Below are 26,096 nucleotides of genomic sequence, written 5' to 3'. Positions count from 1 at the left end.
TAGGTGGGGAGTGGGCAAAGTGTTTGTCCTGAAATCCTAGAACAAAAGTAAACTTGCTGTGAAGGCAATAATTTTGTTTTGTCCCTGAACTTGACATAGCCGTGTTGGGCTCATTCATCAGTGCAGCCTTTGGACAGAAACCTGAACACAGGCACCCCGAACAGTGACCAAAATCCCTGCTGGTGCTACTCGTGGCTTAAGATACAGGTCCAGTGTAAATCCTTGGGGACTGAGGAGCAGATCCCTTTTTATTTTTTATTTTTTTATTTTTTGCTGAGTATCCTAGCAACCCCTTTGAAATGTACCAAGTCTCCCAGGGAGCACAATGCCTAACTCCCCCAGAAAAATCGATATGGACTACACACAGGTGTTTTAAGCATGGAGAATTTCTCCAAAGCCTTTTAATGATGTTTGAAAAGGCTGAAAAGCACCAACTTGCTCTTTTCCTCCCATGAAAAAGGCAGAAACAGTCATCCAAGTAGGGCATCACACTCCTATTTCCTTTCAGAGTTTAATTTGAAAACCAATAAGAGAAGAATTTAAATTGATTGCTTCAAGCTACAGATATTTAATACCCAAGCAATCATGTTGGCCTTCATGAGAATTTATCTTAGCTGTGAAATCAATTGTCACAGACTTACTTCATTAAAAATAAAAATGTTACCAAATCATATTTCACTCCCGTCTTGGTGAGGTTGGTGAGACAAACAAAAAAATCAAAGGGGCAGACGATTTTGGTCCTCCCATCCACCCTTCCCCAGACCCCTCCCCACCGTTGTACCTAGGACTCCCTAATGGTGCTACTTCACAACCAGAGAGACACTCACAAAGGGGAAAGATGCAGTAGTGAGAATTGGGAAACTATGGTAACACACAGGGTTGGATCCATGTGACAACAGCTACCTTTGCAGTGAGAGACCAGAACACTGGCTGAGAGTGGACACACACACACACACACAAACGGAGTTCTCTGATTCAAAGATTTGGAGTGAACAGCTTTCAAAATATAAAGTGACCTTTTATTGACTTGCTAAAATACGTATTCCGATCCAAATCCTGGACCAGAGAAAGCATAGGGTGTGTCCTTTTCGATTTACAGAGGGAAAATGGATATGACTGTCATATTGGGGGCTCACCATCAATAACTCTGTGGAAGCCTTCAAACTGCTGTCTGACCCACATGAACTTAGCAGTTCCAAAAGAAACAGGAAGAGCCAAAAACTGATCAACAGAAAACTTAAACATTGCTGGCTCTCCATCTTCCTAACTTTTGAAAGTTCTGTATTTAACAGAAAACCTGGAATTTGTTAATACTTTGATAGAGCTACAGATGTGAAGACTTAGAACGCTTGATGTGGATACCTACAAAACATTTGTAAATAATAGAAATAATAAAAAAGTTGAGCCAATTTACAAGAAAATATCTATTCTAATTTTTTCTTAAAGGACAATGTCATGGAATTCTGTTCTTCCAGATGCAAACAAAACTCACTTATGCAGTCTAGGTATATGACTGAAAATTCATAGTTTCTTCATTTTTAAATGAAAGATTTCTTTTTGTGTTAACATGATTTCCTCTAAATGTCTTCATCAAATATTACTGTTTTCAGCCCACTGGGACCTGAGGCCCCAAGCTTCTAGAGCTTACCTACAAAATGCTTGATATTGGTAGTTGGCCTCATTTACAAGTTCTGCATCTAAGGGAGGGCATGGCTTTAGGCGGTGGGGATAGAGCCATCGACAAGACAGACACAGCCTCTTCCCCAGGGAAAGTCGTCTAGCAGTGGAGACAAATATTGATGACATGATTGCATTTTAAGTTAATTTATTGATTGATCATTGTGTTGAAACTAGAAAAAAGGGCAGCTGTTAACATGTTGACTTCACCACATCCTGTCACTTGGACGTGTTATTAAAGAGTTGCCCAGGGCAATACCGTACCCTGGACACCTGACCGACGCCAGTGTATCCGTGTGTTCCTTAGGATGATCGTGAGACTCCAGGTGGTCTCCTGGCTAGCAGAAATTTATTTTAGATATCTATACTGAAAATAAAGTATGGTGAAAACCACACCCTTACATCATCTCTAAAGTTACAGAAAGGGTACAAAGAAATGGATAAGGCAATGGAGAGTGGTCAAGAGTTTTTACTCTCAGACTGACTCTTTTCCCTCCATGGGCACTCAGAGTTAGAAGGCACCGTGAACGTGGGAAGTCAACTCATCCACAGACCCTGAGAAACCGCAGGCTGACACCCGTTTCATTACCCAGCACGAACTGAAAGACCAGTTACTAACTTAAATCTTCCTCTGACAAAGAAAAACCTTATTGAATCAGAGCACTCAGAAGATAAACAATTCTCACTTAGTTTTCTATGAGGCAAGAAGGGATGTCTTAAACATTCTCTTGACAACAAGTGGGATAAAAGTGAAATAAGATAACTGTTCCCGGTGTCTTGTTTCTGCTACAAATACGAGATTTTTTTTTTTTTTTTTTTGTATTTTTCTGAAGTTGGAAATGGGGAGGCAGTCAGACAGACTCCCGCATGCGCCCGACCGGGATCCACCCGACACGCCCACCAGGGGGCGATGCTTTGCCCATCTGGGGCGTCACTCTGTTGCAACCAGAGCCATTCTAGCACCTGAGGCAGAGGCCACAGAGCCATCCTCAGCGCCCGGGCCATCTTTGCTCCAATGGAGCCTTGGCTGCAGGAGGGGAAGAGAGAGACAGAGAGGAAGGAGAGGGGGAGGGGTGGAGAAGCAGATGGGCGCTTCTCCTGTGTGCCCTAGCCGGGAATTGAACCCGGTACTCCTGCACGCCAGGCTGACGCTCTACCACTGAGCCAACCGGCCAGGGCACAAATACGAGATTAATTGCACTATAGACCTTACAGAAAATTTCATTTCCTAGTACAAAAGCTCTACATGTTTTTACTCTACTGAATTTCCAATAAGTGCGAGCCTCAGCCATCCCTGCTCACAGAAGAGTAATTGCTTCCCCTTTAATATCGATTTGACACTCCACCACATCCTAGTGAGGCGTGACCTTTCAGACAAGTCTTTGCATACCACCTTTTGCCCAACATATTTGTTTAATTAAGCACTTTTCCAAACAACTTAAACTCCAAGCATGTCTTAATATAGAAACAGAGCCAGAAAGGTATATAAATGGAAAACCTGACTCTAGTTCCTTTCCTGCTAAACAAGTGGAAAAATACACCACTCAACAATGAGCATAAAGAGCTATTCTCTTCAGAATGTCTACGAGTGCACACCAGCTACAGCGCAGCATTCTTTGACATTTATTGAGTGTCGGCAATATGCGGGGGACTAGAGGAGCAGTGAGACTTCCGAAAACCCCTTTCTGTAAGGAAAAAAAAAACACAAGAAAAGGATGAGGGGGTGGGTAGGAGGTGAATTGGAACATTCTGGAATGTTGATAAACCATATCCTGAATTGAACCTCAAAGCAGCATCAAAGAATGTTTTCTTTTAAAAGAAAACAGAGCCTGACAACCCCAAGGGGTGCTCAGAAAACACCATGTGGCAGCCCCTGAAACCCCCTGGACAGACACGATCTCTGCTGGCTCCCCAAGCTGACATACCTTGGACCAAATGGGCCTTAGCATGACCTTAAAAGCAAAGTCCTGCCTGGGGGTGAGGGGCGAAGCCCGCACAGTGAAGCCATTATGCAGATGCGCCTCTACCAGAGAAAACATGGCGTTTCAGACAGCAGCGAATGGAACAAACCCGGGGGACGCTTCCCTCTCTGGTTTAGACCTGGCCGTGAAGAACTTGAGGGACTTTTGGATTTTCAAAAGGATGCGTTGGTGCAATGCAGGTGGGAACGAGGTAGTGTGACGTATCAGCCTCCCAGGTACCTAGAATGCTGGGGAACCCACAGTCTTACCTGGGCTGCACTGCGCCAGGCACGAGACTCCTTCTTCTCACGCGCTGAAGTCAACGCAACTAGCAACAAGCCCTCCCATTTATAAAAAAATGTCTCAGCGCTCAAATGCTATTTAGAATGGCTCCAATATCTGCTCATTGGACTCATAAAGATCATGTGAATTCACCAGGACTCTTTAAAGAAGGACATTAAATGTAGCAATTCCCACACACCTGAGGACTGGGGACCGCAGAGTCACTGTTTTAAACTTTATGGTGGAAAGCTGAATTAGCAACTGAATGGGCACTTAGGTCTCACACTCTGACAATAACCATGGCAATATAGTTTTCCAAGAATTGTCACTGAGGTATCAGTCGGTTCTATGTTGGGCTTTGCAAATGAGACCAAAAAGCTTTCCAAGGAAAACGGTAAGACCTAACAGCAAACTGGAATACTACATAAGATGTTAAAAAATCTCTTCACTGCTGTTCTTTCAGGAACCATTCAGGTGACATAGGAGGCGGAATTCCTGTTCCATAGTTAATATCAAAACGATGGTATCAGAAAGAGCCCAGGATCGGGAGACCTCAGACTTGGGTTCCAATTCTGACTCTGCCATAAACTGTTCTTGTGACACAGGAAGGCGTTTAACTCTCACAGGTGTCAACTCCTCCATTTGTGAGGTGAGGCGGACAGACAAGATTATCTTTCAGGTCCCAGAGAACCCTAAAAAGCCACGATCCTTTATATTTGCACGGGGGCCAACCCCAATGCTCACAGGGGAAATGAGTCCCACGCCGTGCGCCTCCCCGGGCCCGCAGGACAGCTTAAGTGCACTGATCTAAAGCACTGCAATGGGAGACAGGGAGGGAGACCACAAAGTAATAGAAACACTTACAAAAAACTCTTCCAAATTAGCCAAGGATACATTCATCTAACGGCGGGGGACAGGAACATGTCTTTTCTGATAAGATCTTGTCTCAGAATAAAGAAAAAAAATGGAAACATAACCTCAGAATCAATGCAAATGGTCCAAGAGATATCACTAAGTATAGTTGAGAGAATTATGCTAAGTATATAAGCTTTTGATAGATGCACAGTTTTCCCTTTCCAGAGAATATTAAAATACAGAGACTTACATGGCTAAGTGCAGTTCAAGTCCTAAGGGGAAAAAAAAAATGCTCATCTTGCTTTTAAAATTAGCTGCTTCTCATCCAAAACTAGGCTAGACAGATTAGCCAACACTTTCCACCTTTTTGCTTTGACTACCCCTCTTCCCTCTTTGGGGTATTTCTTTCTATTTTCTCTCCATCGATGCACCTCAAGGCCCATGAGCGTCACCTTCCACAATGCTAATGACTGCTTGTGGCTACACCCTGTGCTGTCTGTTCCCTGTGTGAGACCCTCTCAACTGGACTATCTTTTCCGCATTTTTTTAATCTCTTCAGTGATTTCTTAAATGTTCTGTCTTCAGATCAGTAAAAAAGAAATGAGTGAGACTCCCTGGTGGACGATAAATGTTACGTAAAATAAGACTGCATCCTGTATTTCATTTAGAGCACCAACACTGAGGTACGGGGCTGATACTGCAAAAAATAGCTAATAAATATGCTAGAATGACTACCAGAATACAAAAGTTATTAGTGAAGGCATTAACTAGAGAATAGGAGAATGACAGCTGCTTTCCTCAAAGTGGTTTATAGAACATCTGTGCTTGCAGACACAGAGGAACCCCAGGTGACATTCGGGCTCACGCCCATCACGTCCTCACTTCCGGGGGATGTCAGGAACACGGTCCCACGTTTCAGTGACCTCATCACAATGAAAGGTCATGTCATTTCAACCAAAATGGCAGAATGGGAAATTTAAAAACCCTTTCTTATGAGACATCTAAAATTGCTGAAAAACATTATTTTTAATGCCTAGGCTCTCTCTGAAATGAAAAAAAAAAATCGTTGAGAGAGAGGAGAGACATCTTCTGTTGCTTTGCCATTGGATAGTTTAGGAACCACCAGGCTTGGATCTTAGTGGTAACAAAAGAATAGGAAATGAGATCTTGGGCTGTATGTGAGGGTCAGGGCTCCACAGGTTATAGCCTCAGGAAAGAAAAGAAAAAAAAAAGATGAACTGACTTAACTAGGTTTTATCCCAGGAGATCAAGGATGGTTTAACACTAGGAGTCTATTAATACATCTCATCACATAAACAGACTAAAGAAGAAAATCACACATTCTTCTCTGTAGAAGCAGGAAAAACACCTGATACAACTTACCACCCATCTATGATAGAAACAGAAACACTTTAGCAACTGAAAACACAAGGGATCTTCTTTATTTACTTGATATCAAGCACCTATCAGAAAGTATTTAACTATAAAATTATGAAACAATTCTCCTTAAAATAAAATCAAGACAAGGATGTCCACTTGTATTCAACATTGGACCAGAGGTCCTGGTCTGTACAAAGACCATCGAAATAACCTCGATTTTGGAGGAAAAGACAAACGGTGAAGGTGCCTGTAGGTGGGCCAGCCGTGTGCTCGCTGGGGTCTCTGAGAAGCCAGGGGAGAGTCCCACACCTGCGAAGAGCCAGTATTCCAGGATGCCTAGATTTTTAGGAATTTGTAGAGTTTCCTTATTTTGGAGTCTCCTGTTCTCTTTAAACGCCACAGCTGTACTTCATCTGAAAAGATGCTCAGCCATCGCCTGACTTTTCACTTTGAGTCGTGCCGTTGTAGAACCTGAACTTGGCAGGCGAACTGAGTCCGGCCTCCCGTGTGGTGGGCACGCTTCCTTTTCCGCGTCCGCGCCGGCGGAAAGAGCACCCCTGCCCAGCCCCTCGGCCCCGTCCATCCCCCACCCTTCCCGGAAGGCTTTCCCCAGTTGTAGGACATGCTACTGCTCTCTGGGAAACCTTTCCATTCTTTTCCATGACTAGTGGTGTTGTTTCTTGTTTTTTTCTCAAATAATACTTTTTTTTTCTAATCTCATCTTGGGATTTGATAGGGGTGTTGTACTTAATTCGCTGTCCCCTCCATTCTTCAAAGGCTGTGCCCTAGTGTTTTTCCAAGTACTTCTGTGTAATGAGTCGCTCTGAGACAGCGACTGGGAATACAGGGAGAAGGTTTCGTTTGCTATTTTGATTCGCTGTGTGATGGACCCTGGGTCAGTCACTGACCCTCACAGAGGGACTTCCTTCACAGCTAAATGAAGACCGGGGGAGATGGGTTAAAATTAGACCCCACTCCGAATAACTGACTCATAGAAATTAGTTATATTTTTCTTACATTTCCACTTGGGAGAGCTGTCCTATCTCATCCTGGCCGGGTTGGGATAGCCCATTCCTGTCTCTGCCCTTGTCCCGTTACCTCTCTGTGTGTTTATTTAACGTTACTGACCAGCCACGGCACTCCGTGATCATCAGCCCCAAATCAAGTGTTGCTATTGTCAGTGAGTGGTGGTTAACAAAGAAAGAAAGAAAGGTGCACTTAGACAAGGAAGTCCTGATTCAGGTGTAAGTTCTCCCAAGCACTAATTCTATGACCTCAAGAAAGTCAGTTAATCTGTCTGAGCCACATTTTCTAGATGGTAACCACACTGCTCCGTCTTTTAACCTCACAGGCAATTGTTACAAAAACCAGACAATGAACATGGATGGTGTTTTTGAAAAACTAAAATACTACATATTGACATTCATATTAACTGGATAACTCTATTCACCGATGCAAGAATTTCGTCATAATACACACAAGGTCTTAAGTGATTATCCATTCATGTCAGGCAGATGACATTAAAAGAATAGCTGAAGAATCTGTAAGGATGTAAACAATAAATCCAGGGCAAGGAAGACTTTAAAGTGATAAAATGTAGTTTAAGAATGGAAGCAGTGGCCTGACCTGTGGTGGCGCAGTGGATAAAGCATTGACTTGGAACACTGAGGTCACCTGTTCAAAACCCTGGGCTTGCCCGGTCAAGGCACATATGGGAGTTGATGCTTCCTGCTCTTCCCCCCTTCTCTCTCTCTCTCTCTCTCTTCTCTAAAATGAATAAATAAAAATAATTTTAAAATAAAATAAAATTATTTAAAATAATAATAAAAAAAAGAATGGAAGCAGCACAGTGTGGGTAACTGCTGTAACAAGGCAGGGAATAAACTAAGTGATACTTGAAGATCCTTCTTCTAACTTTTCATCTTTTGATTTCATAACCTATGGTGGAAGCTAAAAGTACTAAATAAATGCAGAGGAGACTGATGAGTTAACAAATTTCAAGGTAGAGCAAAAGGAACGACGGCAAATAATGGCCTCTGGATCACATTGGCATTTAAGAGGGGAAGCCCTGAGGACAGCCTGCTTCTGTGTCTTACCTCTGTTCTGTGTTAAAGAGTGCAAAGATGTGCTTGCTAGACATGAAGCTCTTCTCCACGTCTCGGACTTTCAGGTTGTCCAAGGGAAGCATATACTTCTTTTCTTTTTCCTATTGAGCGAGAGCGAGAGCAAGAGAGAGAGAGAGAGAAAGAGAGAGAGAGAGATTTAATATAAAGGTCTTCAACATGCCAGTGGCCATATTTCACCTGAGCTGGCCAACATTTGATCACAGTATTTTGATACCATCACACACTCTTTTGACATCAGGTACCAAAAAACAGGAGTTATCTGAGGTAGGAGCCTCCAATGATTCCCAACACATGGTCGGAGGGATGGGGGGGTCTACAGGAAGGAAGGGCTGGGGACGGAGGAAACACATGGCCCCCTCTCCTTTCTTCCCCATGTGGGTCCCCTTAGATGTTCTCAAATGTTAGTTTGATATTAAGAATTTAGCCATCTGTTAATATTTAACAAAAATGTTCTGGTCCTAATTCAATGAGAAATGCCAGATGGATTTCATTTCATGTTTTATTTGCAGCCTAAGCAGTTTTGATAGCCAGCGCTGGCAGGGGCCAGGAAGCGGGAGACCCAGGATGAAATGCCCCCCGTAAGCTGTGCTGATGCTCAGCCATGCTCCCTTCTCCTCGGTCTGGAACAACTGAGGGGCCAGGGAAAAAATGATGCCATTAAATTGTTGAACTCTTTGAAGGGGAAAAAATAAAAAGAAACATTAGACGTGGACTGATAATAACTAGAACAAATTCTTTTTCAAAATTAACACTCTTTCAGGAAGAAAACGGACACTGAAGCAGGGAGCTCTGCAAATAGGAGCAAAGTGACCTCAGTAGAACATACTAGATGCCACCAAAGGGTAATTAGAAAGGTTTACTGTTGCCGGCTGGCCCAGGGGCCATGTTATGTGTACAAACGCTTAACAGTCAGTATACTAGGAGAGGCAAACACTCAGGCTAGGAAACTGAGTCAAGGCGCATCGCGGGGCACTGCAGCCCCATGCTTGTTCGCCAGGAGCCCCCTGTGTGGTCCCAGCCCACCTTGGTGCTGGTTCCCAGAAAAAGCAGGACTAGCCTCCGGAGGGTGTGAGCTGGGAAACGTGGCCACGACTCAACAAACAACCATCACTGGGCCTCCTGTGGGGACCACATGCACAGCACGGACGTGTCTGGCAGAAGCCCCTTGTTCTTTCAGTCCCTACGGCACTTCCTGGAGGATCTGTGGGGGCTCGGTCATGGGGAGCAGAACCCGTCTGTGCTCACAGCCCCGCAAGTGGGGACCATGTTGTCTGCACACCCGTAGACAGTCACCAGGAAGTGTCACCGTCCCTGCCACTTCCTACTCCTAGACCGATCAGGAAAAACGTTGGGCAGAGCACATGAAAATTGCGAGGCAGAAGGAAGGAGATGACTGAAGAAGTTGCAGGAAGTTGGTTGGAGAACAAAATGCCTGTCCTGGTAGACAGTGTTTTTGAAGAAGATTTAAAAAAAAAAAAAAAAAAAAAAAGAAAGAAAAGAACATAGAGGAAGGTAAACGGGAGTGAGGGAAGCTTACAAATAAACATGAAAAAAAACAAAGCCCTGGAAGATGATTCCAATATTTCCCGTGCAAAAATGAGTAACAGCAAACACAAGGAAATTCTACACAGCAACAAAATACATAACTGAAGTAAATGAGTGCCACCATTGAGCGGAGCTTGTTTGAAACACAAAGAAGACCGAGACAAGATTGCAGATTGAACGAAAAATGCTCCAATACATAATTAAATGAAAATGCTTGAGATGCAGGAAAATTTTTTGAGATGCTTTTCAATGCCCTAAATTTAAGCAGCTGGGTTTTTTGTCCTTAAAAGCACCATCTCAGTCAACCTTTTGAAATGATGGATCTGCCTTTTAATGGAAATGTGCATTTCATTGTAAAGACGGAACACAATGTCCTTGGCATGTTTTCTATAGAAGGAGGCTCCCTTTGAACCGCATTCTTCAGCACACAGTCAAGACCAACACTCCAGCGAGCTGACGTCAGATGCTCAGCGCTGGAGAAATACACGCACGGGCCGAGAGGGGAGAGCGAAAAAAGTAGTTTTTCTTTTCAAAGTATTGTCACTCATTCAAGGGGTCTGGAGACATGTTGCTAAAATTACTTCATGATCAAGAATTTTAAGACTGACAAAGGGAGAGAAAAGAAAAAAGAAAAGAAAGGAGACGCAGGCTGATGTGTTATTAGTTATTAGTCGTTTGGAGAATTAGAGAGCAAACAGTATGTCATGAAGAGTTCTGAAACCCTTGGTGCTTCTAGGAAAGAATGACGTTTTGCGAGAAGAACATGTTGAAATAAACAAAAGGAGGAGAGGTGATCAACAAAATTATAATTTCCAATTCAGGGAGTCTTAGCACCAGCCTCACTGAGACATCTGCCCTGTAAATGTGTTAGTTTCATTGAACTGTGTCACAGTGCACTGTCCAATACGGGAGCCACCAGCCGCAGGTGACTACTGTGCACATGAAACGTCACCAAACTGGGATGCTCTGTACATGTGGAATACACACCGGACTTCAAAGACTTTGTAGGAGAGAAACAATGCAAATTATCTCATTCATACTTTTATACTGATTACATGATATGTTGAAGTGCTATGTTTCATTTATTGGGGTAAATAAAGTATTGCCAAACATAACTCATCTGTTCACTTTTTCCGCGTTGACTGTGGCTGCTAGACGATTTAAAATGCCGCCAGTGGCTCACGCTAGCTTCCTGTGGACAGCGCGGAGCCCCACGTATTTGCCGTCACGGTCCTTCCCCTTATCCATCCGAGCAATTTTTCTGCTCTGACTTCCCTGTTTCTGCACCGGGGGTAGTCTTCATTCTCCCAGTCACCCAAGCTGAAACCTCCCAGTCCTCCCTAACTTGCGTGGTCTTCCTCGCCTCCTTTGTTACATCCAGACGACGGCACGGGATCGGGAGCATTTGTCATGGTTCCCTTGTTTACCAGTCCCGCCACGTTAATCTAGGTTCCTGGCATCTCAAGATGATTATAAATGATCCACTTGCCTTTGAATGCCTCTCACATCACCAGGGAAGGCGATTTCTAAAACTATTCCATCAAATTCATTAGATAGTCCTTCAAAACTTTCATAACTCTCCACTATTTGTGGGAGAAAATCCACAAGACTCCCTAATGTGACATTGGAAAAACACCTATCAATTGGTCCGACCCTCATTTGTCAGTGTCTTTTTCGGTATGGAGTCTCCATTTCAGCCAAACACGCCTTTCACCCACAATCTGTTCCCAACTTGAAACACCCTTTTAACTTGAATCACGTCCATCTCTTATTTAGTGTCTGCCTCAAGTTCTACCTTCTGTGCAAAAAGTTTCCCCAGGTAGTCACTGCCGGTCTGTGTCTCCCCCCCGGCGCACCTTTCAGTTCAGACAATGGCTATCGTTCATGCTGTTCATTTTGAATTATACTTCACGAGACACCTTCACCCTATCAATGCACCACATTAAAAATTTTGTGCAATGGTTGTTCATTTGGAACTCAGAACGTTCAGTCAATTCAATTGTGCAAGTAGGATGCCTTAGCCAAATATATATATATATTTTAAAGTAGAGAAGCTTTTGTAATATTTGTTTGTTTGTTTTTTTAATTTTTTTTTTATTTATTCATTTTTAGAGAGGAGAGAGACAGAGAGGGAGAGAGAGGAGAGAGAGACAGAGAGAAGGGGGAGGAGCTAGAAGCATCAACTCCCATATGTGCCTTGACCAGGCAAGCCCAGGGTTTCGAACCGGCGACCTCAGCATTTCCAGGTCGACGCTTTATCCACTGCGCCACCACAGGTCAGGCAGCTTTTGTAATATTTGTAAATAAAAAAATAAATAAATTTTGATATTGTTAACACTTAATCTTGAATAGACATTTTGGAGGAAGCACTTGTCAACTCTAGAGAAAGATTTAAAAAAATTTTTTTTCAGTTTTATTGAGAAATAATTGCTATACAGCCTTATATAAGTTTAAGGCATACAGTGTGACGGTTTGATTTACATATATTGTGAGACGATTACCACAACGGCTTCAGCTAATATCTGTCTTCTCGTATAGATGCAAAAAGAGGAAGAGAAGAAAGGAAAACAAGTTTCTCCCTATGATGAGAACTCTTGGGATTGACTCTCTTCCCAGCTTTCCTGGGTGTCACACGGTAGTGTCAGCTGTAGTCACCACGCTGGACGTGCCATCCCCAGGACTTACTTATCCTGTCACTGAAAGTTCCTCCCTTCTGACCAGCTCCCCACAAGGCCCCCAGCCTCCACCTCCCACCTCTGCTAACCACAAGTCTGATCCCTTTCTTTTTTGAGTTTTGTTTTGTGCTGTGTTCTTTTAAGATTCCACATAGAAGTGAGGTCATACAGTATTTGTCTTTCTCTGACTTATTTCACTCACCGTGAATACCTTCGAAGTCTATCCAGGTTATTGCCAATGGTTTTCTTGACTGAATAATACAGTCCACCATTGTATAAATAGCTGTATCACAACTTCTTTTTTGTGTGTGTATTTTTCTGAAGTGAGAAGCAGGGAGTCAGAGAGACAGACTCCCGCATGCACCCGACCGGGATCCACCCGGCATGCCCACCAGGGGACGATGCTCTGCCCATCTGGGGCATTGTTCCATTGCGACCAAAGCCATTCTAGCAACTGAGGCAGAAGCCATGGAGCCAACCTCAGCACCTGGGCCAACTTTGCTCCAATGGAGCCTTAGCTGCAGGAGGGGAAGAGAGAGACAGAGAGGAAGGAGAAGAGGAAGGATGGAGAGGCATATGGTCGCTTCTCCTGTGTGCTCTGGCCAGGAATCGAACCCAGGACTTCCATACACCGGGCCGACACTCTACTGCTGAGCCAACTGGCCAGGGCCTATATCACAACTTCTTTATCTAGTCATCCATCAGTGAACACTTAGGTGGCTCCCATGTATTACTTATTATAAATAATGCTGCCAGACACATGAGGGATGTAGATGTCTTTTCAAGGTAGTGTCTTTGTATACTATTTTTTTCTAGACCACACCTAAGGTGAAGTTTCGTTTATAAGGTAGGCACTGTACAAGGCAAACAGCTAACAGTATAATGAAACAGAACAAGTACAACAATACACTGTAACAGACATTATGTGACTACGGCCTCTCTCTTTCTCAAGACACCTGACTGTACTCACCCCGCCCTTCCTCTTGCGATAGTGTAATATTATCAAGCGCCCACACGACAAGATGAAGTGAGGTGAGTGCCGTGGGCCTCATGACGCAGCGTTAGGCATTACCATAGGGGTGACCTGAACACAAGCCCAGCGGGAACCATGACAGTCAACCTGACCTGCAAGATGGCCACCGGGCGACCAGCGGGTGGGGGGTGCACAGAGAATGGGGACGCTGGGCCAGTGATGAGTCACCTCAGAGGGGAAATGCGTGAGATCTCATCACACTGCTCAGGGCAGCGGGTGATTTAAAACCCAGGAACTGGTTATTTCTGGAATGTTCCATTTAATATTTTGGGGACCACAGCTAGCTTCGGGTAACTACAAGTGCAGAAAGCACAGCCACAGGTAAGGAGGGGCGGCATTCCCAGACATGGAACCACTGGGTCCGACAGTGGTTCTATCTTTAACATTTTTTGAGAGTCCTCCGTATTGTGAGAAATAAGTTTTGAATGGAGCTTCAGGGAGGAGAATCTACATAGTTTCAAAAGCTTTAGAAGCTGATGTCACCAACCCGACATCCCTCTTTCCTTCACTGTTCAAGACAGTCCCTCTGCTTTCCCCAGCAGGAGACAGCAGCCCGCAGGCCCCGCATGGGAGTTCCCCAGGAAGGCAGGGAGTCTGGGTTCTGGGAGAGAGGAACATGAGAGCATGTCCTTCCCTTTCAGAACTTGGCAGGAGTCAGAAGAAAGAGGAGGAAGAGGATGCTCCTCCCCCCCAATAAAAAGGATGCAGCTGATGTGTGAAAGGGTGTGGTCAGGGTTGGACGTGACTGGACTCTGCATGGGAAAAGGCAGAGGAGGCAGAGTGAAAGGAGGAGGGGATGGCGAGATGGCCACAGTATGTGCTCATCAATCTTGAAAGAAACAACAGGATCAACGACAGACAGGTCGGCAGGTGCCCAGTGATGGCCTCCAGCCAGCTGAGCCTTCCCCACCCAGCTTGGCTGCTCCAGTGGGTCTGAGGGGAGGGTGGGGAGTGTGAAGGAACTGCTCCCACATATGCAAGGGACTGGAAAGTCTTCACATACTTGGTGATTTATAGGTAGGGAGTTTCATAACGTGGGAACGCTTGAGTGGCTGTGGCTCGCCTACACTGAATCATTTTTATCTGTGCAGGCCTTTTCTCACTAATAAGGCAAAATAAGCACCAAGGATAAGACCACAAGTCCTTCCTCATGTCTCTATATTATTATGCCTAGCACAGTGTTGGCCATTACAATTTGACATAGCGTATATTATAAATAATTGTTGAATTGATTTCGGAATGTCCAATACCTAAAGTTAATTGTTGAGTAAGACATTTGATAGTCACATATAATTGAGAATCAAATAAAAATTCTATGCATGCACTCACACACAAACACACAAAAAACCCAGTCCTATATGAGATGCTTATACACCATCTAGCTCTCTGTCACCTCAAACTGAGCAGACAGGTCTCTTGGAACCATGGATGCGAGACAGCAATTCCTTCCCATTCAAAGCCCCCCTGCTGTGCCCTGCCTGCCCAAGTGGGCACTTCCATGGGTCCACCAAAAGCTCACCCAGTATATAGAGCTTTGGAGCCATCAAAAGCCCCTGCCCTGCCCAGGCTGCTGCTACTGTTTCCACCATCCCTGCCACTGTGTGCTCAGTTTGTTACTTTGTACTTTCCTTTTATTTCCTAAGTGTCCAAATATTTCATCTGTGGGTGTGGATGCTCTGTCTTTCCAACTACATGGTAAACTCCCAAGGGAGAGAGCAAATCGTTACTACCGTTATCTTTATTGTTGTTGTTCATCATTCTGTGAATCTTGCTCCCCCGCCACTTTGTAACTGTGTCCTGACTTCCATCAAATCCCCAACTCTTGGAGGAAAACAAGTGTCTCCTTCTGAGTTTCAGTGGCATACTTGATATTCAACAAACACGTGTGGAATAACATATGATTGAGTCCCCTCATGGGCTGGCATGGTGCTTTGCTTAGTGTGAAGAACTCAAAGATGATGACTGACTTATAAAATAATCAAAATATCAAAGTAAAAAGAGAGGCTATAAAAATATTGAGAATACCAGAATCCTAGTTCTACATGCTGTTGAAAACTAAAATCTGGTGTTTATTGCTATTAAGAAGTTATAGCTATGGAGATATACAAATATGAAACCCATAATATAAACTACCCATTTCTTTATTTGGGCTCTAATTCCATACTTTAATCAGAATTACACTGTGAGCAGTAAACAGCATCTGGGAGCCAGCAGGCTGCTAGCAAAGAGGACTCCTTAGATTCTTCTGTTGGGCACAGAAGAAACTTTGATGGGCTGCCCTGGTAGGCCCAAGAAAACGCCCTGCTCTGCACGCTATTGGCCACCCCTCTGCACTCACTCAGATCCTTAAATGGAGGACACACTGTCACATCTCCAGTGGGTAAGGGAAAGATAGTCGTACCTGCCAATACCCAATTAGAAACCCTGATAATTTCCTGGCTCCTTCCCTCTCTTCAGAGTCCAACTCAATTTCCACCTCTTCCAGGAAGTCTGTCTGGAATGACAACCCGCTGGAGGGCTCCCTCCTCCACTCCCACAGCATTCTTGGGCAATACTACATTTTAGTCTTTGTACTGAGTATATATACTGACCTATATTTTAGATGTATGTCTAACATCCTGAAAATGTGGACTTTTCCTCTACCTAAATAAAAAAAAAAATGCTTTTACAATTGGAAAGTTAGAACATTGAGGATTGTATTCTCAGGTGATCTTTAACCTCTACATTAATCCTTATACTTAAAGACATACTCATGAGTATTTGTACCTACAAGATGAATAACATACAAGACTGAGAATGAATGATATGCATACTAATGATACATTTAAAAGATTATGGCTAATTGTGGCAGGTTGATCACATGCATGTCTCTCTTTCCCTCCCACAAACCCACTCTGATAACAGTGAAGGAATGAAAAGGACAAAGAAAAGGGTGGGGGAACAATGGACAAGAGCTTTCCCAAAAGCTTTGAAAGAGAGAGAGCAGGCAGAGAGATGTCCGCTGAGTTAGCAGTCAAAGAAGAGCTACTCCCCCCAGACACCTATGGGGGGAAAGCATGGCAGAGAAGCCATCCCAGCTGGGCCCTGTCCTGCCCTTGGAGGCACCTGGTACCCTACAAGACATGGCTCTGGGGCTGAGAAAGCAGGATCAGGTGGAGTCTGTGTAGCTAAGGACACAGAACAATGGACGACATGCGCGTCTAAGCGTGGCAGCCCCTTCCTACCCCAGTGGGAGGCCACAGGCTCTTCCCCTGGAGGAAAAAACAGATGGAGCCATGGGCGCAGAGATACTGGGCAGGGTGGGCAGCAAACTGAGACCCAAACAAGAGAGCTCCGTGGAAGTCTTCACTCTGCAATGGCCCTCAGGACCCTTTCCTGCCCTGTCCCAGGAGGCCAGCACTGGCTGGCTTTCCCCAACCCCACTAGGCAGGATACTGAACTGTTCTTCTCCAGGGAGAAGGTGCCCTGCATTCTGGAGGCCTCACCACCACAATGGGCTTCCAAGGAGAAAATGGCACGGAATGCAGCACAGCTCCTAACAGAAGTGGATTCGGCGGCTGGGCCATTCCGACCTCCTTGTCACGTTCCTTTCTAATTCAGCGCGGTCCTTCCCTTCCCCACCTCGCTCAGGGAGCTAGGGCTCCAGAACACACACGGTTTCAGCCAATCTGACATCCTAATGCCAGGCTCAGGATCAGATGCCACCCTCGAGGGCCGCAGGGTAGGCGGCACCGGCCTTGCTGGCCTGGGTCAGGTGCAGGAGGTGTGGCCTGCATCTGCAGGTAACACCGTGTGATAGCGACCGTGCAGCCTCCAGGCCCGAGGTTCAGTGCAGAGAACCTTCCCCAGAAACTCAGCAAGGTCTGTGCCCTGTCCTCCGGTGGGTTTCAAGCAATTTATCTCCCTTAACTTCTGAGCAATACTTCCATTTAAAAATGTTTGTAAATTTTTTTAAATTTTATTGTTTTTTGTATTTTTCTGAAGTGAGAAGTGGGGAGTGGCAGACCAACCACATGTGCCCGACTGGGATCCACCCAGCATGCCCACCAGGGGGCGATGCTCTGCCCATCTGGGCCATCGCTCCATTGTGGCCAGAGCCAGTCTAGTGCCTGAGGTGGAGGCCATGGAGCCATCCTCAGCACCCGGGCCAACTCTGCTCCAATGGAGCCTTGGCTGCGGGAGGGGAAGAGAGAGACAGAGAGGAAGGAGAGGGGGAGGGGTGGAGAAGCAGATGGGCGCCTCTCCTGTGTGCCCTGACTGGGAATTGAACTCAGGACTTCCACACGCCAGGCTGACGCTCTACCACTGAGCCAGATGGCCAGGACTGTTCTTAAAATTTTTAATAAAAAATATTTCATGAAAAGTTAAAAAAAAAACTAATTAAAAAAATAAAAAAGGCCCTCCATGAAGTGATTACAGCGGTACCTTGAGAAACGAATGTTATTCATTCTGTAACTGAGCTCGTCAGTCAACTTGTATATCAAACTGCTGATACTGGACCCATGCGCCAACGTGCCAACTAGTGGCAGCTTCCCGAATCATGACTCATATCTCGGAATTTTGCTCTGATCTCAAACAAAAGTACATACAGAGTCGCGGCTTATATCTTAAAAATATGTGTGTCGGTCTGTTTATATCTCAAGGTACCACTGAATTAGTATGTGTGAGGTGCAGTTATACATTTTCAGAACTTTTCACTCAAGGAAAGAGTCATTATAACCAGGAAAAGAATATGCACATGAGCCGTGGCCCGATGGCTTGGCTGGTGAGAACGCTGTCCCGAAGCGCAGAGGTTGCTGGTTTGATCCCCCAGTCAGGGTGCAGGCAGGAGCAGATCAATGTTCCTGTTCCTCTCTCTCTCTCCCTCCCTCTCTCGAAAATCAATAAAATAGACATTTAAATATTTTACATCCACAAGAAAGAACGCTCATCAGAAATGCTGCCATGGGGGTGGGGAGAATGACTGCACTTGAGCAGCATTGCAAGAAAGCAAAGAAGACCAGGGCAGATGTGAATAAAACAGAAAGAAAAGTCCCCTGGGGCGCAGTGTGCCCCGTGGGCTGCACTGTCTCTGCTTGTAACTAGCAAAGCCCAGGGACGGAGTCTGTTTCTCATGCTTTTTCAGTTACTAGAAATGAAAAGATGTACCCAGCACAACAAAACCTACTTCAAGCACTTAAAAATGAGCGTATTTCAAACGGCGGACTGGTCTCATTGTCGCATTTCTGCTTGTGCTCCATGGCAACACAACTTGTGTTTTTTAAAACGAGAAACTTCCAAGTTTGCAACAGTGACTGCGTGCCTTGCAAAGGTGCATGACGTGACACGGACTCCCGGTGGTGATGTCTCCCGGCTCTGATTTCGGTGGCTGCTCAGGGAATTACAAAGGGACTCTGAAATTATGCTTACTCGGCAGTGGCTTTCAAGTGCATATTAATCATACACAAGTCTATATGCAGAGCCCTTTGGGTATACTTACATTAAATAAAAGTGTTATTCTGGCTAAGTGGACCATGCATTTGTAAATAATCCCAACTCTAAAAAGTACCTTGTTTACAAAGGCAGCTTAATTTTTACTTATCGGAGAAAATGAGGGTCAGGAAGGCACGTACAAATAAAATCCTCTGACAATTTCCAGAACTCGGTAGATGAATGGTTTGAATTTGACCCCTCTCATTTGTCACTGAGCTACAAACAGAAATCAAAGCGGACCCTTCCCTGCTCTCGCTCTATCCTTTCAGCAAAAAAACACCCCGAATGCAGGAGTGCAGGGGAGAAAAGCAACAGGAATGAGCATTTAAACGAATGAATGGACTTTTCTGAAGTCCTCCGCATTGATGGCTAAGTTAGTTCCCTACCTCTGCTGAGACTACCATAATCCCATGCGGTTCCTCCTGTGTGCCAAGGGGAGCTAAGCCTAGGGCCCTGCGAGCTGCAGTGAGGGCACTCCTCCTCCCTGTGACCTGGGCAGTGCGGCCCAGAGAGAGGACCGTGCAAAGGGGCCCCTTCTGTGCGCCATCTGAGCAGCAACCCTGGACTTCAGATGACATTGGGCCAGATTGCCGCAAGCACCGCTGGTGGTCTGAGCCCTGCCGTGGCTCAAAAACGTGTCCGCGCAGAAGCAGGGCTTTGGGTAAGAAGAAAACAACCACATATGCTTTCCCACCAGTCCTCACCATGGCCTCTAGGCCTCCCAGGACTTGCTGGGGAATGAGCGAAGAAGAAAACTGCAGCACGGGGGAGGGGCAGGGGGGAGAGGGTGGAAGGAAGACAGAGAAAGGGAGAATGATGTGATCTACTTATTCAGAACTGGGAAGGAACTGAAGCCCCCCCTCCAGAGCTGGAAGTACCCCAGGCTTGCACTGCCCCCTCAGGTGGCTCTGAGAGGCGAAGGCCCCTGGGAGGGAGAGGACACACGGTTAGGAGCCGAGACACAGGGGTACACACATATGAGCTCTGACACCAGCTATGTGAACCCAGGCAAGTTCCCCGACTTCTCCAAGCCTTGTCTTGTCTCCCTAAGGAGGCGGTCAGTCGCCTCGGAGGAGGTGTGAGGCTTAAATGAGATCCAGCAGAAGGCTGTGCATTTAGGGGCCCTCCACCTAGACACACAGGAAGGGGGTCTCCCTTCAACATATTCTCAACCATAAGCTTTACACTTGTAAGCTATAGAATGAGGAGGGGGGAACAGGATGCTAATTCCAGGCCCGGCAGGTAAGCAGAAATTAAACAGAATGGCATCAAGCCAGGAGGGGGACCGAGAGTGATACAGGCGCATCAACTTTCCGCTATGCTTTCTTATTCCAGGAGGGTCTGTACGGATCCGGACCCCTGTGGGGGAGAGATGTGGCCCAGGAGGGTCCGCGTCCCCCTCCCTCAAGCCCACAGTGCTCAGAACAGATCAAGGACAGTGCGTAGGGGGAGGTGCGAGTTCTGAAAGGAAACAGGACAATTCCCTGATGAAAGCATCCTCTGCCTCAATTACAGAAACGTTCTGACACTTAAAATAAAATAAAATAAATAAAATAAGCAAGAGTCTCAACACTGGGCCAGGAAACTAAGAAGTAGGAGAGATCTGTTTTCTTTCCCCAAACCTCTGCCACTCAGGCAGTTTCACTGCTCTGTTGGCTCCATACTCACCCACGTGGGTTGGGGGGGGGCCTGCCCCTGCTGTTGCCAAGGGTGTGGAAGTTTCTCCCTCCACAACATCCCAAAAAAGCTCCCCCTCCCACTCCATTTGTCCCTGTAGCACCAAAGGGCTTTTACATACCAAGAGTGGGGGACTCTGTTTAACCCTGTAGACCCCCCGATATGAGCAGACACTTACTATATGCTGATTTATGATGCTCTCAAATTCACCTGTGCTATGTCTTATAAGGTTAGGTGGGCTTCGTTTCTCCCATAATTGCATTTATAATCAATTAAGGTCAGCCAGAGAATAGGCTTCATTAATTATTTTCCCCAGGCAAACAGATTTACATTTAAACGGGGTACTTCAATCTTCCACCTGCAAGGACTGAGTCGTCCAAGTGTGTTAGCAACCTGGCAGGACTGACATTGTTGGGTTGATATCCTGGGACTCTTAAATCATCCCAGCAGACAGCTGCCTGCTGCACAGTTGGGCTGGAAAACTCTGGCCACGTCTCCACGCCATAAAGCAGCATGTTTTGGGTTACAGTTCTCCAACTGGAGGCCCATGACCCCGAGTCTGTGTGGCCTTGTGAGAAGAGAAGAGAAATTTTGAGCTAGTATTTAATGGAATCAGTAGAGGGGACTTCCCGAGCTGTCACCATACTGTAAGAAAACAGTGACATTCAACTTCAGCGCCTATGTTTGCGTTTATAGGGTGGTAGGACTTTGTTGCACACCGATGAGGAAAGGGGCAGAGAATCAGCACGTCAGTTACATGCTTTCCTCCAATGACATCCCAGGGCGCTGGTGGATGGAGGGTTGGTTCCCACCGGACAGAAGTGGCAGGAGGATGGTAGGTCACATGGCACAGGGTTGCCCTGGCTAGCCAATCACAGAGAACCCAGGCCTGGAGGCCGGAACACGTTCCTGTCAACTAGCCAATGAGCCAATGATGTCTTTTAAACATAATTAATATGTTGATCAGTTGAAATGTCTTGGTAAAATAGCTTTATTTGAATTTGATGTGTTTTGCTTTTCTTTTTTTTTTTTTTTTGGATATAGATCAACAAGCATAAGATATTTGTTTGTAGATATTTAAAATAAAACAATGTTCTGCTTGTCCATATTTATGTAATATCATGAATAAAAGGAGTTTGCCTATGCTTGTAAATGATGAGAATTCTTTCCAAGAGTTTCTGCAAGGACCCCAGGCTGAGAAACACTGGTCAGGGAAAGTGAATTTGGAATTCTCTTCAAAGGGTTATCGTAGTCAAAACAACAGCCAAGGTACAGACAGATGACCCTGACTTATAAATAATGTTGGAGCAGAGCTTAGGAACTGCTTCAGTCCCTAACTGGCCGCCACAGGGCCAGGAGACCAGGAGAGCCGCCCTCAGAGGCCGGGAGGCCTGGCCGTGCAGGGAGCACACACGCCCGCACCCTCGCGGGGCTGCTCCCCGGCCTGCGCTTCGTTTTGCTCCCCATACAGAGAGAAGGGATAATAATACCCCAACCCAATCCTTAGACCAAAAAACAAAAACAAACTTTGCTTTATGGGAACAAAGAGGCAATAGATGCAAAGGCATTTCCATCTTTTGAAAAACAAGGAGGCACTATTTAAAAGAGGGACCCTTGAAAATATCTCCACAACGTGTGTCTGATTCATACTGACATGTATAATTGAACCTAGGTTTAATTTTCACTGCCAATTATCTGCTTCCTTTAGAAGCCGGGCTGGTGAAACGCTGACTTGTGTGGTTCAAAAACAGAGGCCACGGAAGGGTCAGGGGCACCTGGGCCGCGGCACAGGGAGCCTGGGCCTTTCACAGAAGAAGAGCGAGAGAAACAAAGGAAGGGGCAAGGGGAAGGCGGAGCCAACGCGCATCAAAGTCATTGTCAAGAGGCTGGTAGAAGTTGACCGCCAGGAAGTGGGGGGAATGAGGGCTATTGGTGATTTTTCCACCCCTGGACCTCACTGATGACACAGAACACCTTTAACACTGACAGGACCAGAACCATGAAGACCCAGAGCAACCCACCATCAGATGCCCAACATACACATAAATATTCAATTATTCAATTTTGCTTCCGTCCCCTTCCCCTCCCTCTGCTCCTACGCCTTCTTTTCTTACAAAGTGTTAAGCTGAAATACTGGGTTACTTACAAGTAAATTTAATCAACCCCTGTTTCATTACTCAGTATAATTATGTTTCAATTATGATGAGCTGTCATGACACATCTCAGACCCCTTATTTTAAACAGCCTGTGTAAACGAGGAATCGCACATATGTAAAACAAAACTAAAATGGAGAACTGTAGTGCCTCCTTAGGAGGGCCACCTTTTCTTCTCCCGGTCAACCCCCCAAACCCAAACCTCAGTCCTTTAAGTATGGCCAATATTGCAAGACATTATCTTTTATATGTTCATCAGGAAAGCCTCCCTTGACATGGGAAGTGACAAGTATGATTAACACTTGGCCACCCTGTGGCATGTGAATTAGGGAGGGCTGAGAGTCGGAGCATACACCAAATAGGAGACTAACGCAGAAAGAGGCAGTGGTCATTCCGACTGGGACAGGAGTCGAGGGGACAAGAGACTGGGTTTGGGAAGAGGTTTTGGAGGAAGGCAGTGGTTGGCGAACAACAGCCCCATGGGCTAACTCCAACCTTAACTTATGGTTGTATGGCTCTAATAGCTAAGAATGGTGTTTACCATTTTAAATATGTAGTTATGAGGGAGAGAGTGAAAGAAAAGAAGTGACAGAAATTGCACCTGGCTTGCAGAGCCTAAAATACTTATTACCGTCTCTTACAGAAAAAGCTTGACAACCCTTGTAGTCGAGTCAGAAGGTCTTGAAATTGAACTGGATGGAGGGAGGGAAGAGGGGAAGATGAAGGAAAGCAACTGTGTCCTTTGCCTGAGCAGCTGAGGGCCACACCCTCCCCATTCCAGCCAATCACAGCCTCTTGGGTGCCTCCCCGTGTGCATGTCTTTGTTCTTGCCCTCCTTTCACTATTGTGTTTGTTGACTTACATGTCTGCCTCTCCTCGCTGGCTGGCGCTTAATTCCTTAAGTGACTCTAATTTTTCCTAATATGTGCAGCACCCAGCTTTGTCCAAGACACATCCTCCATAACTACTGGATATAACTGAACTGATGACATGTTAAATCCATTTTCAGTCGTGCTAGCAGCATCAACCTCTTAGTGAATAAAAATAATTAGAACCAGTTCTTTTTTTTTTTTTTTTAGTGTGTAAGAGTTGATAAATCAGAGTAGGTCTCAATTATAAATTTCCCTTAGAAGAAATGATATTTTATGTTGATTTACTTAAATTTAAAATGTAAGGAACTATAAGGAATTTTTTTACATGTGAACTGAAACATATCCCTTTGGAGGGATGATCAGAAAAAGAAGGTTGGAATACAAAGAAAGGTGATGGTGCATGATGAAAAGTGTCACAGTGACAGTCGGGGCGGCTGACTTGGGTTTGCGGGGGTGGGAGAGAAAGATAAAGGCATCAAAGGTGGACTTTTATGCTTTGATTTAATGGCAGTGCCTGTTACCAACATCAAGAAGACTATGGAACAGGGAGGCGAAGTTCTGTTCTGGAAAGTTAAAATTTGAGATGCCAGTTAGACACTCAAATAGGCACGTCAAGATGGATGTCCAGGTCTGGAATTCAGAGTTGGAGAGTTATTGTGATCGTCATAGAAACAGGTCTATAAATCCCAAACACTAATGAGTTCGGCTAGAAGAGCGCGTGTAGACAGAGAGGGTCCAGGCCTCGCTCACAGTCAGAGGCAGAAGAGAGGAGAGAGAACCAGCCCAAGGACGCTAAGGAAGAAGGACAGTGAGAAAACCAGGGAGACAGGAGAGCACGTGGGAGGCGGGAGGGGGAGGTCAAGTACACTTGCTACTTCTAAGAGATTCATAAGAGGTGGATAGACAGTCCCTGTGCCAGGACGCACGGAACCGACAGCCATGGGAAGCACTGCTTTGGAGAGCGGGAGGTGGATAGACAGTCCATGTGCCAGGACGCACGGAACCGACAGCCGTGGGAAGCACTGCTTTGGAGAGCGGGAACAGAGCCCATGTGGACTTGGTGGAAGTGGGTTAAAGAGGAAGTCAGAGAATCAGGAAGCAGAGGAGGCGTGTGGACAGGACAAGGAGAGAGATTCCCACGGGACACTTAACCCTCAAGCTGTAATAAAAAGAAAGGAACTGTATGTAAGAAAATAACATTTACTTAAAAGAACATTCTAACTTTGTTAAAAGTCTGTTAGTACCATTCTTTTCCCTGATTTTCAAGTAGCGCATGTCCTATATGACAGTGGGGGTGGACTGGTTCTACATATGTACACACAGACATATATATGCATACATACTGTATGTACAAAAAAAGGATGGCGTTTTTATTCCATACCATGAATTCAATCATTCTCCCCAAATCTTTTCATTAAGCCCTTGAGTTTTAAAACTCCAAAAGCTACTGCTAGAGTGAGAATTTATAGATAGGGTAGACCTAACACGACTGTTACTGACAACAATTCTGTATGTAGGGTGGGGAAAGGTTAACAAGCACACCTTACAGAAACCTGCCTTCACTGGGCAGATTTCTGTCTGAGTGCATTGTTCATTACAAATAAATGCTACTGATGCAGGTGCATGCATGCAAGCAAGCAAGCGTGCACACACACACATTCATTAGGTATTTAATTACCATTGGACTGTGAGCTCTTTGTCAGATTTCATTGTTTCAGAACATGTGTTTCAATTATTTGTTTCAGCTCTGTCTTTGCTACTAGACAACGTGCTGCTGGACAGTAGAGAAATGTTTCCATTTCTAGAATTTTTTTTTTTTTCTGAAGCTGGAAACGGGGAGAGCCAGTCAGACAGACTCCCGCATGCACCCGACTGGGATCCACCCGGCACGCCCACCAGGGGCGACGCTCTGCCCACCAGGGGGCGATGCTCTGCCCCTCCAGGGCGTCGCTCTGCCGCGACCAGAGCCACTCTAGCGCCTGGGGCAGAGGCCAAGGAGCCATCCCCAGCACCCGAGCCATGTTTGCTCCAATGGAGCCTTGGCTGTGGGAGGGGAAGAGAGAGACAGAGAGGAAGGAGGGGGTGGGGGTGGAGAAGCAAATGGGCGCTTCTCCTATGTGCCCTGGCCGGGAATCGAACCCGGGTCCCCCGCACGCCAGTCCGACGCTCTACCACTGAGCCAACCGGCCAGGGCCCATTTCTAGAATTTTGAACATAATAGGTCTCAGTACCTGTTGGCTGGATGAGTGGGAATTAAGCATAATAGTTGTCTGACTGAATTTAGAGCGTTTCCTTATTAACCCCAGTGAGCTTGGACACGCATGGACTTCCCAGTTTCTTCTTTAGGTGAGATGAAAAAATAATGAAAACCTCTTTGAATAATTTAT

At 45.5% G+C, this 26,096-nt stretch overlaps 1 protein-coding gene across 4 annotated transcripts in view; it reads right to left on the bottom strand.

Moving 5' to 3' along the window:
- The window catches only part of DNM3 (dynamin 3), a 433,678-nt gene that overhangs the window by 110,695 nt on the left and 296,887 nt on the right, over positions 1-26,096 (bottom strand). For all 4 annotated transcript variants that reach the window (XM_066261164.1, XM_066261161.1, XM_066261163.1 and 1 more), the window contains one exon: positions 8,252-8,361. In XM_066261164.1, the coding sequence (XP_066117261.1) occupies positions 8,252-8,361 (110 nt within the window). The remainder of the gene's footprint in view (positions 1-8,251; positions 8,362-26,096) is intronic.

Source organism: Saccopteryx bilineata, chromosome 2 (genome assembly GCF_036850765.1).
Source record: "Saccopteryx bilineata isolate mSacBil1 chromosome 2, mSacBil1_pri_phased_curated, whole genome shotgun sequence".
Taxonomy (NCBI): Eukaryota; Metazoa; Chordata; class Mammalia; order Chiroptera; family Emballonuridae; genus Saccopteryx; species Saccopteryx bilineata.
Note: the sequence above shows the minus strand (reverse complement) of the source record. Positions and strands in the feature narration are given on the sequence as shown.